The 19,386-nt window shown below is 39.8% G+C and overlaps 1 protein-coding gene across 1 annotated transcript in view; it reads left to right on the top strand.

Moving 5' to 3' along the window:
* Positions 1 to 19,386, top strand: part of frmd3 (FERM domain containing 3) — a 163,537-nt gene that overhangs the window by 58,585 nt on the left and 85,566 nt on the right. Inside the window, exons 2-3 of the mRNA XM_061901376.1 lie at positions 12,722 to 12,826; positions 13,097 to 13,139. Of these exons, the coding sequence (XP_061757360.1) occupies positions 12,722 to 12,826; positions 13,097 to 13,139 (148 nt within the window). The remainder of the gene's footprint in view (positions 1 to 12,721; positions 12,827 to 13,096; positions 13,140 to 19,386) is intronic.

Genomic DNA, 19,386 nt, shown 5'->3' with positions numbered 1-19,386 from the left:
AATGCATCACCACCGCCAGAGGGTTGCATACACGTTTCTTCTTCTTTGTATCATTAGCATGTGTTCATCACCATTTCGGGTGCATCCCAGCTTGGCTTGGGTGTTAAAGGATGCTGAGGTTCCTGGAATTGGTCAGCTTTGACGGGGAACGTCTTTTCATCTGATCATGTTTGGGACTAGGCAACAGTCCTGACCTCCTAAAAGCCTAACAGCCATCAGTTTTAGACCCATGCTTGCCAACATTGAGACCTTCGAATTCGGTTGTTGAGGTGCAGGCAGCATATCCTTTTCCCTTTGAGCTGTCCTGGATGAAATACAATTATTTTTTTCCAATCATTCTGGACCTTGCTGGCATGTTCTGTGGTCTGGATTCTGTTTAATTAAGTTCTGTTTTGTTTTTGACTCCATTATTTTCACCTGCCTCATTTGTTTGAACTCACGCACCTTAGACTTCCTTTTTATTGTCATTCAAATTTGAACTTTACAGCACAGATAAGAACAACATTTCGTTACATAAGCTCATGGTAGTGCAGGATAAAAAAAAGAATAAGGTGCATATACAATTAAATAAATGTATATAAATAATATATAAGTATATATATAAAATAAATAAATATTTATAGATATATATAAATAATAGATGGATTACTGTACGGATAAATATATTGCACTTTTTCACATGCGTCCACGTTTATGGATGTATGTTATATTGTCTTTTTTATTCCAGCCAGTTAATCCATTTTGGGGGGAGTTGAGGGGATAATTTCAATCAATCAATCAATCAATGTTTACTTATATAGCCCTAAATCACTAGTGTCTCAAAGGGCTGCACAAACCACCACGACATCCTCGGTAGGCCCACATAAGGGCAAGGAAAACTCACACCCAGTGGGACATCGGTGACAATGATCCAGTGGGACGTCTGTGACAATAATGATTATGAGAACCTTAGAGAGGAGGAAAGCAATGGATGTCGAGCGGGTCTAACATGATACTGTGAAAGTTCAATCCACAATGGATCCAACACAGTCGCGAGAGTCCAGTCCAAAGCGGGTCCAACTCAGCAGCGAGAGTCCCGTTCACAGCGGAGCCAGCAGGAAACCATCCCAAGCGGAGGCGGCTCAGCAGCGCAGAGATGTCGAGGCGGATCAGCAGCGCAGAGATGTCCCCCGATACACAGGCAAGCAGTACATGGCCACCGGATCGGACCGGACCCCCTCCACAGGGGAGAATGGGACATAGAAGAAAAAGAAAAGAAACAGCAGATCAACTGGTCTAAAAAGGGAGTCTATTTAAAGGCTACAGTATACAAATGAGTTTTAAGGTGAGACTTAAATGCTTCTACTGAGGTGGCATCTCGAACTGTTACCGGGAGGGCATTCCAGAGTACTGGAGCCCGAACGGAAAACGCTCTATAGCCCGCAGACTTTTTTTGGGCTTTGGGAATCACTAACAAGCCGGAGTCCTTTGAACGCAGATTTCTTGCCGGGACATATGGTACAATACAATCGGCAAGATAGGATGGAGCTAGACCGTGTAGTATTTTATACGTAAGTAGTAAAACCTTAAAGTCACATCTTAAGTGCACAGGAAGCCAGTGCAGGTGAGCCAGTACAGGCGTAATGTGATCAAACTTTCTTGTTCTTGTCAAAAGTCTAGCAGCCGCATTTTGTACCAACTGTAATCTTTTAATGCTAGACATGGGGAGACCCGAAAATAATACGTTACAGTAGTCGAGGCGAGACGTAACAAACGCATGGATAATGATCTCAGCGTCTTTAGTGGACAGAATGGAGCGAATTTTAGCGATATTACGGAGATGAAAGAAGGCCGTTTTAGTAACGCTTTTAATGTGTGCCTCAAAGGAGAGAGTTGGGTCGAAGATAATACCCAGATTCTTTACCGTGTCGCCTTGTTTAATTGTTTGGTTGTCAAATGTTAGAGTTGTATTATTAAATACAGTTCGGTGTCTAGCAGGACCGATAATCAGCATTTCCGTTTTTTTGGCGTTGAGTTGCAAAAAGTTAGCGGACATCCATTGTTTAATTTCATTAAGACACGCCTCCAGCTGACTACAATCCGGCGTGTTGGTCAGCTTTAGGGGCATGTAGAGTTGGGTGTCATCAGCATAACAGTGAAAGCTAACACCCTATTTGCGTATGATGTCACCTAGCGGCAGCATGTAGATGCTGAAGAGTGCAGGGCCAAGGACCGAACCCTGGGGAACTCCACACGTTACCTTAACGTAGTCCGAGGTCACATTGTTATGGGAGACACACTGCATCCTATCAGTAAGATAAGAGTTAAACCAAGACAGGGCTAAGTCTGACATACCAATTCGTGTTTTGATACGTTCTAATAAAATATTATGATCGACGGTATCGAAAGCAGCGCTAAGATCGAGGAGCAGCAACATAGATGACGCATCAGAGTCCATCGTTAGCAATAGATCATTAGTCATTTTTGCGAGGGCTGTCTCCGTCGAGTGATTTGCCCTGAAACCGGATTGAAAGGTTTTACATAGATTGTTAGACGCTAAGTGTTCATTTAACTGCTCCGCAACAATTTTTTCGAGGATTTTTGAAATAAAGGGAAGGTGAGACACCGGTCGGTAGTTTACCATGAGGTCAGGATCGAGGTTAGGTCTTTTAAGAAGAGGATGAATAACCGCTTTTTTGAATGCTAGGGGAACAGTGCCCGAGGAAAGTGATAAGTTTATAATATTTAGCACTGATGGACCTAATAATACAAAGAGCTCCTTGATCAGTTTCCCAGGAAGAGGGTCAAGTAAACATGTTGTTTGTTTTATTCCATTTACACGTTGTAATAATTCCTCTAATGTTATTTCCTCAAAACGAGAGAAACTATTTTGGAGGGCAGTATCCGCCGTATATACAATCGTGTCAGTGTTAATAGAACCCCGTTGTAGCTGGGACGCATTGTCTTTAATCTCCTTTCTAATGACTTCAATTTTCTTACTAAAAAATTGCATAAAGTCATCAGCTGAGTGGGTGGAGCTACTGGAAGGAGTCCCTTGTTGGGTTAGTGATGCTACCGTACTAAACAAAAATTTAGGATCGTTTTTATTACGGTGGATGAGATTTGAGTAATAATTAGCTTTAGCTAAGGTAAGCATGCGTTTATAAGTTATTAAACCATCACTAAATGCTTGATGGTGCACCTCAAGTTTAGTCGTGCGCCATTTGCGTTCCAGCTTTCTGCATAATAATTTCTGAGCTCTAGTTTCTTCTGTAAACCACGGGGTGCGCTTTTTTGGAGCCTTTTTTAACTTTAGCGGTGCTATGTTATCAATGGTTTCGCGCAGGGCGTCGTTAAAGTTGTTAGTGAGGTTATCAATAGAGCCCACATACTTTGGGAATGGTGCCATTACCGAGGGCAGTAGGTCAGCAAGAGTTGTCGTTGTGGCTGTATTAATGTTGCGGCTGCTATAGCAGTTATTATTATTATTAGTTTGACGAACATGCGTCTGAACCTCGAATTTTATAAGGTAATGATCGGACAATACTTTAGTATACGGGAGTATCGTAATTTTGGAAGCGGTGATACCCCTGACAAGCACTAGGTCTATCGTATTACCGTTTCGATGCGTGGGTTCATTTATTATTTGTGTGAGACCACAGCTATCAATTATAGTCTGGAGCGCTACGCACGGTGGGTCCGATGGGGTATTCATATGGATATTAAAGTCCCCCATTATGATTATATTATCGGCGTGTGTCACTAGATCAGCAACGAACTCTGAGAATTCATTGATAAAGTCCGAACAGGGCCCTGGGGGGCGGTAGATAACAGCCAGGTGTAGAGGCAGCGGTGTGACAGACCTCATAGTAAGCACCTCAAACGATTTATATTTATTATTTATGTTAGGACTAAGGTTAAAGTTTTCGTTGTATATTAGTGCGACCCCCCCACCCCTTTTAAGCGGACGGGCAATATGCGCATGTGTAAAGTTAGGAGGACATGCCTCATTTAGCGCAAAAAAGTCGTTTGGTTTAAGCCAGGTTTCACTGAGACCGATGACGTTAAGATTGTTGTCTCTGATGATATCATTAACTAACAACGTTTTGGGAGACAATGATCTTATGTTTAAAAAACCTATATTATAGGTAGTGGGCTGTTTTAGGGAATTTTTTATCAAATTATCCGTAGTAGCAATATTAATAATGTTGTGTTTATTATGCCCAGTGCATTCAGTATAATTACGACCATATCTAGGAATTGATACGACGGGAATGTTCCGATTGTTTGATTGTTGCTTTGATAAACTGCACGCATCATGGTTAGCCACCTCAGTAACGGGGATTTTCCGATTGTTTGTTTGTTGCTTTGATAAACTGCACGCATCATAGTTAGCCACCTCGGTAAAACACATGTCCAACTCTGAAACACTCAAAGCAGAAAAAACTTGTTCTAATTTAACTGACTCCTTACCCAGACTAGTAGTCTCGCATCCTTTATTTAAATCCGTCTTCAGGGTGGAGGGAAGTGGTGTTCTGTGGGGATTAGCCTTCTGCTTTGTTTTTAGCCCCGCTCGACATCCGCGTTTCCGATCACACCGCTGGCGTCTGCTCCGTAGACGGCCCCCGCTGCTACTAGACTCCGCTGCTTCACAGGCCGCTGGATGTAGCCGCCGACGTATCCCCATGCTAGTTAGCATGTTTAGCACGCCCGCGTCTATCAGTCCAAAACGGCCCGATATGTCCATATCCAGAAGTGTCTGGCGGTCGTACGTGATCACGGAGTGACCACGATGCGAGCCAGCCATGAAGTCTGCAGAACTGTCCGGCATTTCCGCCAAATGTTCCATCTTTAGCAAGAGCACCGCAGTGTCGCAGCCCGTCCGGGCGCCGCCATCTTGCCAATTTAATTATGATGCGTTCAAGAGTCTTACGGCCTGAGGGAAGAAGCTGTTACAGAACCTGGATGTTCTGCTTCGGAGGCTGCGGAACCTCTTTCTAGAGTCCAGCAGTGAAAACAGTCCTTGGTGGGGGTGGGAGGAGTCTTTTCCTGATTTTTTGAGCCCTGGTCAGGCAGCGGCATTTTGATAACCTGTTAATCATGTCACTATTTAAGCCTGTCCTTTTCTGTTGGTCGTCTGGTGTCATCACTCTTGTTTTTGCTCTGTCCATGCCATAGTTTGTACTGATGTGAAGTGAAGTGAATTATATTTAAATAGCGCTTTTTCTCTAGTGACTCAAAGCGCTTTACATCGTGAAACCCAATATCTAAGTTATATTTAAACCAGTGTGGGTGGCACTGGGAGCAGGTGGGTAAAGTGTCTTGCCCAAGGACACAATGGCAGTGACTAGGATGGCGGAAGTGGGGATCGAACCTGGAACCCCCAAGTTGCTGGCCCGGCCACTCTACCAACCGCCCCTATAGTGAGTGTTGTTAAAAGGAAAGGCCATGTAACACAGTGGTAAAAACGCCTCAGTGCCAACTTTTTTTGCAATGTGATGTTCATTGTTCATGCTGCCTTGCTCATGTCACAGTAAGTGTTTTTTGTTTTATGTTCATAGTTTATATTTAAGTATTAGTTTTGTTCCCTCCGTTAAGTTTTGTGCCTCCGCTGTGAGTGCCTTTTGTTGGTAGCTTTTGAGTTAAGATTAAAATCATGTATTTACCTTCACGCAATGTCCCGTCACCTTCCTTTGCATTCCGGGAAAACAAACCCCACCATAGTTCACGTTTTGACAGGTGAAACTAATGGTTGTCATGGTGACAAAACAAGAGTGCACAAGGAGTCCAAAAACCAACAGAACATAACCAAACAAAACATGATCAATCACAAAGACATGAGACTTGCAAGCGTATTTCATCTTCTTACTCGTCGTCGCCATGTCTCTTCTTTGTTCTTCTGCTTCGTCTCCTTCTTGTTGTGTGCGCAGTTGTGCACTGAGCTTCAAAAGCTGTCGATGTTATCGTAGCGTCCCGGAAGAGTTAGTGCTGCAAGGGATTCACTCTCTCTGATGCCGAGAGGCTCGTACATGCCTTTGTCTCCTCCAGGCTCGACTACTGCAACATACTTTTTGTTGGGATCCCCAGCAATAACATTCAGAAGCTGCAGTACATAAAGAATAGTGCTGCGAGGATCCTGATGAGAGTGCGGAAATACGACCACATCACACCAACTCTCAAATCCCTTCACTGGCTTCCTGTTCCACTCAGGATTGAATTCAAAATCTCCCTACTAACTCACCAGTGCCTCCATGGAAATGCCCCCATTTACCTCAAAGAACTGCTCAAACCCAAATCCTCCACACGACACTTCCGCTCCAAACAGGCTAACCTCCTCCAACCTCCAAGGACAGAGCTACGAACTATGGGGGACCGGGCTTTCTGCTCCGCTGCTCCCATTCTGTGGAATGCTCTCCCTGACCACCTGAGGGCACTTCAGACTGTGGATGTTTTTAAAAAAGGCTTAAAAACCCTTTTAAAAAAAAAAAAAGCCTTTTTCTTGATATGTATGCTGGTTCCAGCTATTGGGCTGTTTCTAGTTTTTATTTATTTGTATTATATTTGTATTATTATTATTATCATTATTACTATTGTTTTACACTGTGGCCCTTTGAGGTTGTTTGCTCAACGTAAAATGCTTTTTTACAAATAAAATCTATTATTATTATTATTATTATTATTATTATTGTTTCTGTTGTGATTACGTTGTGTGTTCGCCCGAAATGTGTTTGTCATTCTTGTTTGGTGTGGGTTGACAGTGTGGCGCTGTGACAGTCTCAAGCCGTCGTGCGGTCCAAGGACCACCAAGGAATGACATTATGGCGAGCGGGTTTAAACTTCTTTATTTCAAAGAATAAATATCTCTTTCTTGTCGGGTTGCTTTTCTGCTTTGCCGTACGCCGCTCGCTCTTCCGCTCCAGCTTTTCAGCTTCTTGCGTCGTCTTCTTTCTTAGGCTGTCCGTGTCTCTCGCTCGGCATCCGCTTCTCTCTTGCTCCGTCTCTTCTCTCCGTCTCTCCCCTCCACGTTCACGGTTGCCGCTGTTTTGTACAGTGCGAGATGATTATTTATTTGTGCCCAGCTGGGCGACCCGCACACCTGATAACGATTGCGGCGTCGCTTTTGGCGCGCCCCGCCACGCCGCTCGCTCGCCGTTCACGCCTCCTCGTCACCATCTTGGGCCGGGCTCCGGCATGCCCTGCCTCTCTGTTGGACTGCCGGCCACGCCTCCTCGCCGCCTTCTTGCAGCGGGCTACGGTGTGCCCTGCCTCGCTGTCGGACTGCCGGCTCCGCCTCTCCACAGGCGCGTATTAGTAACAGTGTTAAAGTTGTTTATACGGCCACCCTCAGTATGACCTGTATGGCTGTTGACCAAGTATGCGTTGAATTCACCTGTGTGTGTGTGTGTGCGCGCGTGTGTGCGCGTGTGTGTGTGTTTGTGTGTGTGTGTGTGTGTGTGTGTGTGCGTGTGTGTGTGTGTGTGTGTGTGTGTGTGCTTGAAATCAACGTTATCATTAAACCAGTTAAAAGGCCATAAAACGTGTCAGCGAAGCTTGACATTTTCGTGTAAAGACCATTGTTAAACCCGTCCAACGCTACATTTTTATGTGACTGGGCCGGCATGCTGTTTATACGGAGGAAAAGCGGACGCCTGGACAGCATGCAGCTGTTAAGGGGTGAAGGTTTCAGGTGAGAGAGGATGCTGAAGGCAGTAAGGCACGCCCCCAAATGTCACACCGCAGTGAGGGATGTCTTGTCTTGGTTTCTTTTGTCTTGTGAATTGCATGTTTTATTTTGAAAAGTAATTCCTCTCATTTCGGATCACTTGCCCTTTTGTGTCATCAGTCTGACGTCATCCCTGACCCCTGATTGTTTCCACCTGTTTCCTATTACCCTCGTGTGTCTTATAAACCCACGCCTCCCCTTGTTCTGTGCCAGATTGTCTCGAGTTGTCGTGCCTTTCTTGCGTCCCATGTCCATGTCCACGCCTTGCCTCGTCCTACGTTTTTTATTCCTTGGTCCTGAATTCATTCGTTGCTATTTTGAGTTTGACATTTCTCCTCCTCAGCAGAATGATTTTTTTGTTATTTAGTTTTTTCAGCCGAGATGGTGAGTTATATCTTTTTCTTACGATTCTTTCTTTCCTCGGGTTTTTGAGTGATTTTTTTTTTGTTAACATTTATTAGATTAGAATAAGTGTAGATTTTTATAGGCATTGTTTCTTCCTCCTGTTGGAGCGTTTTGTGTTAAGTTTTATAGCAGGTACGGCACCAATTATAGTTTGTCTTTGTTTTTGTGTTTTCCTCCTTTCAGGAGTGATTCCCGGTTGTTTCTTTTTTTTTGGAACCTTTTTCGCCGACAGTTTGTTTTTGTAGATATTGTATTACCCTGAGTCTGGAGGTGAAAGCCGTCAAAATAAAAGCCTGAAAAAATATCCCTGGTCTGCATCTGAGTCCAATCCTTTAGTCCAGTGGTTATCAACCTTTTTCAGTGAACATTTTTTTAATTCAAGTACCCCCTAATCAGAGCAGAGCATTTTTGATTGGAAAAAAAGAGATAAAGAAGTAAAATACAGCACTATGTCATCAGTTTCTGAATTATTAAATTGTATAACAGTGCAAAATATTGCTCATTTGTAGTGGTCTTTCTTGAACTATTTGGAAAAAAAGATAAAAATAAACAAAAACTTGTTGAAAAATAAACAAGTGATTCAATTATAAATAAAGATACATAGAAGTAATTGTCAACTTAAAGTGCCCTCTTTGAGGATTGTAATAGAGATCAATCTGGATTCATGAACTTAATTCTAAATATTTCTTCACAAAAAAATAAATCTTTATCATCAATATTTATGGAACATGTCCACAAAAAATCTAGCTGTCAACACTGAATATTGCATTGTTGCATTTCTTTTCACAATTTATGAACTTACATTCCTATTTTTGTTGAAGTATTATTCAATAAATATATTTATAAAGGATTTTCGAATCGTTGCTATTTTTAGGATATTTTTGAAAAATCTCACGTACCCTTTGGCATACCTTCAAGTACCCCCAGGGGTACGCGTACCCCTATTTGAGAACCACTGCTTTAGTCCAAGCCTGACACCAAAATTGTTGGAGAATGGTTGCCCCGGGAGACTTTTTGGGAGGGGCACTGAAATTCAGGAGTCTTCCGGGACAATTGGGAGGGTTGGCATGTATGATCTGACCCCCGTGAGGCTTGTCAACCATGCCCCCACACTCCCACCTGACACTTTAATGCGTCCCAATGACGACCCTCGTCACTTAAAACACCTGAAAGGCCACTTAATTGGGGAGGAAATTACAGTGCTTATACATTTGACATGATATTGAATGTATTAGTTTAACCAGTCATATTTATACTATTCAATTGTATACAGTCGCGGTCAAAAGTTTACGTACAATTGTAAAGAACATAATGTCATGGCTGTCTTGAGTTTCCAATCATTTTTACAACTCTTCTTTTTTTGTGATAGAGTGATTGGAGCACATACTTGTTGGTCACAACAAACATTCATGAAGTTTGGTTCTTCTATGAAGTTATTATGGGTCTACTGAAAATATGACCAAATCTGCTGGGTCAAAAGTATACATACAGCAATGTTCATATTTGGTTACATGTCCCTTTGGCAAGTTTCACTGCCATAGGCTGCTTTTTGGTAGTCATCCACAAGCTTCTGGTTGAATTTTTGACCACTCCTGTTGACAAAATTGGTGCAGTTCAGCTAAATTTGTTGGTTTTCTGACATGGACTTGTTTCTTCAGCATTGTCCACACACTTAAGTCAGGACTTTGAGAAGGCCATTCTAAAAATATTAATTCTAGCCTGCCTAATTTCTCTTGTTATATTCTTATTTTACTGTTACATTTTTATTCTCATTGTTGCTTTTTATTTTTATCCCTATTGTAATATTTTTCTATTTTGTTTCCATTTATACTCCCATTATTTACTTTCTACTTTTTAAATTCGATCTCAATTTTGTACACTGCTGCTGGAATTGTAATTTTCCGGAGGGAAATCTCCTGAAGGAATCAATAAAGTACTCTCTATCTATCTATCTATCTATCAATCTATCTATCTATCTATCTATCTATCTATCTATCTATCTATCTATCTATCTATCTATCTATCTATCTATCTATCTATCTATCTATCTATCTATCTATCTATGTATCTATCTATCTATCTATCCATCTATCCATCTATCCATCCATCCATCCATCCATCCATCCATCCATCTATCTATCTATCTATCTATCTATCTATCTATCTATCTATCTATCTATCTATCTATCTATCTATCTATCTATCTATCTATCTATCTATCTATCTATCTATCTATCTATCTATCTATCTATCTATCTATCTATCTATCTATCTATCTATCTATCTATCTATCTATCCATCCATCCATCCATTTAGCCATTTCTTTACCATCCATTTAGCCATTTCTTTACCACTTTTGACGTGTGATTGGGGTCGTTGTCTTGTTGGAACACCCAACTGCGCCCAAGACCCTGATGATTTTAGGTTGTCCTGAAGAATTTGGAGGTAATCCTCCTTTTTCATTGTCCCATTTACTTTCTGTAAAGCACCAGTTCAATTGCAAGCAAAACAGGCCCATGGCATAATACTACCACCACCATGCTTGACTGTAGGAATGTTGTTCCTGGGATTATAGGCCACACCCTTTCTCTTTCAAACATTTTGAAACAATTTTTGTTTCATCTGACACCACATTGACAAAGATAAGACTTTCTGGAGGAAAGTTCTGTGCTCTTTACAAGTGTATGTAAACTTTTGACGTGTGTTTGGGGTCATAAATCATGTATTAATATAATTATTATATGCTGTGCTAATTTTGTTACTGATGTTTTGCTAATTTAAGTAATGCACAATACAATGTTTTCATGTTTATGGGATATTCACATTTGATTTATTGTTACTTTTTGGTCAACATGTGCTAAAAAGATGAATACCACTATTGAAATAATTTTGTTACAACAGACTCTTTAAATCCAAATGGAAAAAACATACAAAATAAACCAGATTATTGTTATTGATGGAAAATACAGGGAGGGGTGTTGGATAAAGAAATATGAATATTGCACATGCATATGTGTTTATTTTGACATATTTAAAAGAAAGGTATGGGATGATACATTCTTATGTTTTTGTTTCATTCTCTTTCAAATGATATCCTAGGCTGATCATATTCTGAAATCCCAAAAAGAGGACACATATATGCGGGACTAGGTGAAAAGTTGCCAATGATTCTTGAACTTGCTTTATAAATAATATATTCATTTCAATAAAGCATTTTTTCTCCTCTGTTGACAGCAGTGTTGGCGCTAGGAGTTTTCTAAATTGGGTCCCATGGACCCTATCAAATCGTAAAGATGGGGTCCCACAGGAAAACCCACTTTTTTGTAAGCGTTTTGAAAACAGATGATAAACGTATGCATTGTCCTGTTATATTTCAAATTCTATATTGTGTTCTGGAAAAAGGTTGTCATAAACATTACTTAATTCATTAAAATAAATAATAAAAAAAGAAAATTAATTTATATGCATATGTAAATGTATTCAGTTATATAAACATTCATTCACTTTCTTCTTTCCTTCATGGATCTAAACTTTACCGCTGATGGTATTTTTTTCCATGTTTTTTTTTGATAAGTTGTAGGTGTATTTATTTCAGTATAAAAGTGTAGAAAGTGTTTTGCTTGGGTAATGAAATGATGATAATGGTGTGCCAGGGCATACATACATTTTATATTTAACGCTTAAATCTCTGGAGTCTACATCAACTTCAGATCGATTCATCATTTCAAAATGTTTTAGTTTTTTTCATGTTTTTTTTTTTGTTTGTTTGTTTTCCGCCCTTTTTTGTCAAACAAAACTATGATTTTTTTTTTTTTTTATGGTAAACACACAACATATGCAAATTCTTCCACCAAAAATATTTTTCAAAGTGGAATATTTGATGTGACGTAATCGGAATTTTGGATAGGTCAATAATTAATTATAACAATGATTTTGATTCAATATTATGTTTTGAGCAATGACAGTTTGATCTACTAATCTATTAATAAAAGTTTCAATCAATCATTCATTCAATCCACTCCCTCGCTCTCTTTGACCTGTCCCTCCCTTCCTCACAAATGATGCTGCCTGCGCACCTTCACAATTTGTTTTGTTTTTAACCCCTTCTTAACCCTGGACGTGCATTGAAAATACACACAACCCAGACTCAAAATGCCGGACATTTGAGGCATTTAAGAAACTCCACCCGGACAGCCCTGCAAAAGAGGACATGTCCGGGGAAAAGAGGACGTATGGTCAGTCTAGTTTCCCCTCACATATTTGTTTTTCCTCTCTTGTTTTTTTATAGTTTTTGTTTCAATATCTTGGATTATTGTCTGGAAAGTCAAATAATATTTTTATCATGTACAACTTCTGAGACAATACATAATAGTTTGTCAACGTTATGTTTATATTGTTGCCGTTCTGGATAAAAGTGTTTGTTTTGTATCATTTTGTTGTTTTTACATAAAGTTACAGGGGGTAAAAAAAGATAGCTAGTCTCTTCTTCTCTGACGCCGAGTGTTTGCTGTTTACCACCCTTTGGTGGCCACTTGTATAGCGCTAACTAACAAGTTGCGGTTTCAGGCTTTTTCTAAACATTTGCGTTGGTGTTTTTGTATTTTTTTCTTCCAGAGAGACACTAAAGGCCAGTTCCTGCTTGACCATGTGTGCAATCACTACAACCTTTTGGAGAGGGACTACTTTGGCATCCGCTATGTGGATCCTGAAAAACAAAGGGTAAGGCAACGTGAGCCTTTTCAAAAAAATGCGGGACATGCGCATGTGCACATCAGAAGCAAAAAAATAAAATAAAGCTAGTTTGAGTCAGAGTTGATTTAATACTAAAAATCAGATTACATGTTTTTTATTTTATTTTACAAGTGTATTGACAAGAAAATAATACTGTAACTAATCCCACATATGAAGCAAAAGAAAAATTGTCATAATTGTCAACTTGACACATTTGACTTTTTTCTTGCTTGTTTTCCTTTTGTCACATTTCCTTAGCACTGGCTGGAGCCAAATAAAGCTGTGATCCGACAGATGAAATGTAAGTATATAAATAGGATTTATATACATTTTTGAATGTGTAATTTACCAGGTTCAATACATGTGGATATCAAATATAAATCATACAGAACATTTTAGCATGATTTTTTACCAAAACATCCAACAAAAAAAACAACCCAAACCAGTGAAGTTAGCATGTAGTGTAATTCGTAAATAAAAACAGAATACAATGATTTTCAAATCCTTTTCAACGTATATTCAATTGAATAGACTGCAAAGACAAGATATTTAATGTTTAAACTGAGAAACTTATTTTTTTTTGCAAATAATCAATTTAGAATTTAATGGAAGCAACACATTGCATTTTTATCACTGTATTTCATGGCTTTTCTTTTTAACAACACTCAGTAAACATTTGGGAACTGAGGAGACATTTTTGAAGCTTTTCATGTAAAATTCTTTCCCATTCTTGCTTAATGTACAGATTAAGTCGTTCAACAGTCTGGGGTCTCAGTTGTGTGTTTTTTAGGCTTCATAATACACCACACAGGCCAGTCTAGTACCCGCACTCTTTTACTATGAAGCCACGCTGTTGTAACACGTGGCTTGGCATTGTCTTGCTGAAATAAGCAGGAGTGCCCATGAGAACGTTGCTTGGATGGCAACATATGTTGCTCCAAAACCTGTATGTACCATTCAGCATTAATGGTGCCTTCATGTGTAAGTTACCCATGCCTTGGACACTAACACACCCCCATACCATCACAGATGCTGGCTTTTGAACTTTGCGCCTATAACAATCCGGATGGTTCTTTTCCTCTTTGTTCAGGAGGACAAGACGTCCACTGTTTCCAAAAACAATTTGAAATGGTGACTTGTCAGACCATAAAACACTTTTCCAGTTTGCATCAGTCCATTTTAGATGAGCTCAGGCCCAGCGAAGCCGCCGGCATTTCTGGGTGTTGTTGATAAATGGCTTTCGCTTTGCATTGTAGAGTTTTAACTTGCACTTACAGATGTAGCGACCAACTGTAGCAACTGACAGTGGTTTTCTGAAGTGTTCCTGAGACAATGTGGTGATATCCTTTACACACCGGTGTCGGTTTTTGTTGCAGTACCGCCTGAGAGATCGAAGGTCCGTAATATGCAGTGATTTCTCCAGATTCTCTGAACCTTTTGAGGATATTACAGACCGTAGATGGTGAAATCCCTAAATTCCTTGCAATAGCTTGTTGAGAAATGTTGTTCTTCAACTGTTGGACAATTTGCTCACGTTTTTGTTCACAAAGTGGTGACCCTCGCCCCGTCCTTGTTTGTGAATGACTGAGCATTTCATGGAAGCTGCTTTTCTACCCAATCATGGCACCCACCTGTTACTAACTAGCCTGTTCAAATGTGAGATGTTCCAAATAAGTGTTTGATGAGCATTCTTCAACTTTCTCAGTCTTTTTTGCCACTTTTACTAGCTTTTTTTAAACATGTTGCAGGCATCAAATTCCAAATGAGCTAATATTTGCAAAACATAACAAAGTTTCTCAGTTCGAACATTAAATATCTTGTCTTTGCAGTCTATTCAATTGAATATAGGTTGAAAAGTCTTTGGGATTCATTGTATTCAGTTTTTATTTACGATTTACAAAACGTGCCAACTTCACTCGTTTTGTGTTTTGTAGTTATGCCTCAACTTACGAGTATTTTGATATATACAAGCTGTCTCTCGGCATTTTGTTATGCTTCAAGTTGTGAGCATACATCGGAGTTCTGAGTATGTTGAGTCCCATTAAAAACTAATAGGATGATTCACAAGCATACCCACTGCTAGTATGGCGCCGTAAATGCCAGAACAAACCCTGCAAAATCCACCTCCAAACACCCAGTCTAAAAATTTCATGTTCGGTGGTCTGGATTATGTTTTTGTTATTTTCTGTTGTTTTGAACTCCATTAGTTCTTGTTTTTTGGTGCACTTTTTTTTTGTTTTGGTTGCCATGGTGACTTACGATTTTCACCTGCCGCTGGTGTTCGGACGCTCACCTAGCTCTAATCTTGAGACTATTTTGAGCGCCCTTGCCAGTCAGTCGGTCTGGCGACATTGTGAGTTTTCATGCCATGATTTGTTCACCCTGCTCTGTTCATGCCATAATTCATGGTGCTCGTTTTTCATGCCAAGTAAGTTTTGTTTTATTCATGCCACAGTTTATTGAGTTTTGTTTGTTGTCCATAGTTCTGTCTAAGTTGTGTTTTTGCCTCGTGCGCCTTTTTGTTTGTTCCTATTTTGATAGTTATTAATTAAAATAGTTCCTACCTTCACGCCTGGTCCAGAGTAGTCCGTTTGCATCCCGGGAGAAGAAACACCGCAGCAAGCTGCGAAAACCCACACGTCTTGACAAAATCGACACCCAGTCTTATAACCGAATAAACAAATAATCAAAAACACGACAGACGGGGTACTTCACCGCAGTCACTCTCCAAGGTAAATTGTCATGATCTTACATGACAATTGGTTTATTTTATGTTAGTTCCTGTTCAGCGCTCTTATTTTTTGTTACATTACCTTTTTGCCTCCATTTGCAACCACTCCTCTGGTTTAAGCGTTGCCTCCTTAGCCGTCCCTGGTTGCCAATCAGGATATGCAAACCCTGTCTGGATCATTTGCGTTGCGTGCTTTGGCCTTCATACGCCTTTTTACTCTTTGTTCATTTCTCAGCTGGGTTACCCTTAAACCTACGTTTTCCCGAATAAAGAGGGTTTCTTCCTACACTTGTCTGCCATCTCTGTATCCCGGCGTCTAGACAAACACCAGATTGTAACAGCCAATGCTGTACATTACATTATTATGCTGTACCTGGGGAAAAAAGTTGAAGAACCACAGGGCTATGGTATACACTAGGATAGTACGGTATACCGGTATTAGTATAGTGCCGCGATTCTAACGAATCATATTCGGTACTATACCGCCTCAAAATATACCGGTCCCCCACCCCACGGTCCCCCGTCGTCGTCGTCACGTCGTTCCATCGTTGGTTTTTACAAGCAGAGGAGCATGTTCGGTAGCGCATAATCATGGAGAACTTACAAGCAGAGACAGTGTGTAGACAAGAAAAGGACAACGGACGCATTTTGGCTTAAAAACTAACGATAAAGCTGAAACTATATTACTGAAAAGCCCACAGGAACAGGTGCTTTATGACATGCTACTTCTAAATCACTAATCCTCGCCTCCGTGGCGACAAATAAAGTAAGTTTCTTACATGTACTATTATCACTGCAGGACGAGGAATAGCTAAACATGCTTCACTGCAAACCGTAGCTCACCGGCGTCACAATGTAAACATCTTCATCTAGCATCCACTGTAATGATACCAAGTACAGGAGGGTATCTAGTGGATAATACTATGATTACGTCAATACTTTTTAGCATCACAAAGTCTTTTTTATTTAAAAAAAATGTATACTATGTTTAGAAACTCAGGAAATAGGTCCCTGGACACTTGAAGACTTTGATAATGACCAATGTATGATCCTGTAACGACTTGGTATCGGATTGATACCCAAATTTGTGGTATCATCGAAAACTAATGTAAAGTATCAAAGAACAGAAGAATAAGTGATTAGTACATTTTAACAGAAGTAAAAATAGAACATGTTCAAAGAGAAAGTAAGCAGATATTAACAGTAAATTAACAAGTAGATCCATAATTAATTTTCTACCACTTGTCCTCAATAATTTGGACAAAATAATATTGTGACGTTTGGCTGGCATCGTGGTGTGCGGGTGCGTTCTCTCGTTGGTGCAAGCGGAATGGAACACAGCGTGAAGGTAGGAATGAAGATTTATTCTTACTATAAAACCGACTAAGAACCAAAAATACTTGCACAAAGGCACTATCAACAAAAACCAACAGAACTAGCATCTGAGCTAGAAAGAACTAAGGACGCTAGCATGTGAGCTAGGAAAATAAACAAATGAATAGCGTTGAAGCTAACAAGTACAAAAAGGTATTTAACACAATACGGGACAGCGACGTCACCTGTTGCATTGAAAGCAAGTTTACACTGCGAGAACGAATGACAAACAAAGGCAGGCTTAAATAGGAACAGAAATCAGGAGGCAGGTGTGCGTGGAAAAACAAGGCAGGTGACACAAATGCGTTGCTAAGGAAACGGAAACAAAACAGGAAGTGCCGCCAGGAAGTGAGGAAGACAAATACTAGACAGAATGTGATAACAAACAGAACAAAACCAGAATATGCCATGATCCGAGTAACGGATCATGACAAATAGAATGGAAAATGACACAATATGTTACTGCATACGTCAGCAGCTAAATTAGGGGCTTTTGTTTGCTCACGTACTACTAAAACTTGTTTTGTATGTTCACTATTTTATTGAAGGATAAATTTGCAATAAGAGACATATGTTTAATGTACACTAAGATTTTTTTTTTAAAATTAAAGCCAATAATGCAATTTTTGTGGTACCCTTTATTTAGAAAAGTATCAAAAAGTACCGAAAGGTGTCGAAATACAACCAGTACCAAAATATTGGTATCGGGACAACAGTAGTATAGACAGTATTACCCCATTTGTCATTTGACAGATTACTGATAAAAACCCAAGTACCAAGTACCGCGCGGTGTGGAGTTAAAAAAAAAAGAGTAAAAGACGCTCTTTCCTGTCTGTCCCCTTACATCCTGTCTTGGCGTCTTTTTAATGGCCACGCTGTTCTTTCTGTCCCGCTATAAATGAATAAAGGGGTTATTAGCTGCAGAACATCTTCAAGAGACGGTGAGCAAGACGCGATGAGAGAAGACTAGAATGAGAGATTGAGATCAATGCGGCAGGAAACGTGAGAGGAGTCTGTGACACTGACGGATAATGTGGCTAAAGAAAGAAAGTTGGAAATGGAGAAAGGGGAGACGAGGAGCCGTGTTGACAGAGAGAGAGAGAGAGAGAGAGAGAGAGAGAGAGAGAGAGAGAGAGAGAGATGGTTTGGAAGAATAACAGAAGAGGAGAGACTGAGGCAAGAGAGCTAAGTCGTACTGACATCTTGCTTCTCCCCATGGCGGACTTAACTTCTAAATTAGGACATAGTGGTGTTTATTTTTATTTCCTTCTTGCGCCAGCCTGCCTTACGGTCACATTTGCATGCGCTCCATCACTGTCTTGGTCCCTTGTATCTGAGCAAATAAGCTGCTCAGGAGATATATATATATATATATATATATATATATATATATATGCATATATATATATATATATATATATATATATATATATATATATATATATATATATGCATATGTATACCGTATTTTTCCGATTATAAATCGCAGTTTTTTTCAAAGTTTGACCAGGTGTCCGACATATACTCCGGAGCGATTTATGTGTGAAATTATTAACACATTACCATAAAATATTAAATAATATTATTTATCTCATTCGCGGAAGAGACGAAGAAAATGTCAGCAATCGTCACACACGTCAGCAATCGTCACACACACGTCAACCGAAAAGAATTCGGCGGGGAAGGGTCATGGCAGAAGTGCATTGTGGGTCATGGGATGTTAACTGCTATATGCTATATGCTACTGCTGTAGTTATTAAAATGGATCGTTTCAACGTTGGCGGTAACTTATAAAAACTGAGAAGGGCTGAACAAAAATGGCACCGAAAAGGAAATCATGTACTGCAGATTACAAACTGGACGTGGTGAAATATGCAGCAGAAAACGACAAGAGAAAGCAGCGCATACCTTTGGAGTTGGCAGAGTTGTTTAGAAGCGACATCGAGGAAGATTTCATGGGATTTATCGATTAGGAGTGACAGATTGTTTGGTAAAGGTATAGCATGTTCGATATGTTATAGTTATTTGAATGACTCTTACCATAATATGTTACGTTAACATACCAGGCACCTTCTCAGTTGGTTATTTATGCGTCATGTAACGTACACTTATTCAGCCTGTTGTTCACTATTCTTTATTTATTTTAAATTGCCTTTCAAATGTCTATTCTTGGTGTTGGATTTTATCTAATAAATTTTCCCCAAAAATGCCACTTATACTCTAGTGCGACGTATATATGTTTTTTTCCTTCTTTATCATGCATTTTCGGCAGGTGCGATTTATACTCCGGAGCGATTTCTAATCCGAAAAATACGGTACTTTTTTTTTTTTTTTAAGGGGGGGATTTGTAACTTTCATATTCCTAAACATGTTTTATCTAGTAAGCACTCTTCATTCTCTAGCAGGTGACTTTTCGAATGATGCTACATATTAGCAGTATTGC

The sequence above is a fragment of the Nerophis ophidion genome, linkage group LG01 (assembly GCF_033978795.1).
Source record: "Nerophis ophidion isolate RoL-2023_Sa linkage group LG01, RoL_Noph_v1.0, whole genome shotgun sequence".
Lineage (NCBI taxonomy): Eukaryota > Metazoa > Chordata > Actinopteri > Syngnathiformes > Syngnathidae > Nerophis > Nerophis ophidion.
The sequence above is the reverse complement of the archived record's forward strand: the minus strand, read 5'-3'. Positions and strand labels throughout refer to the sequence as shown.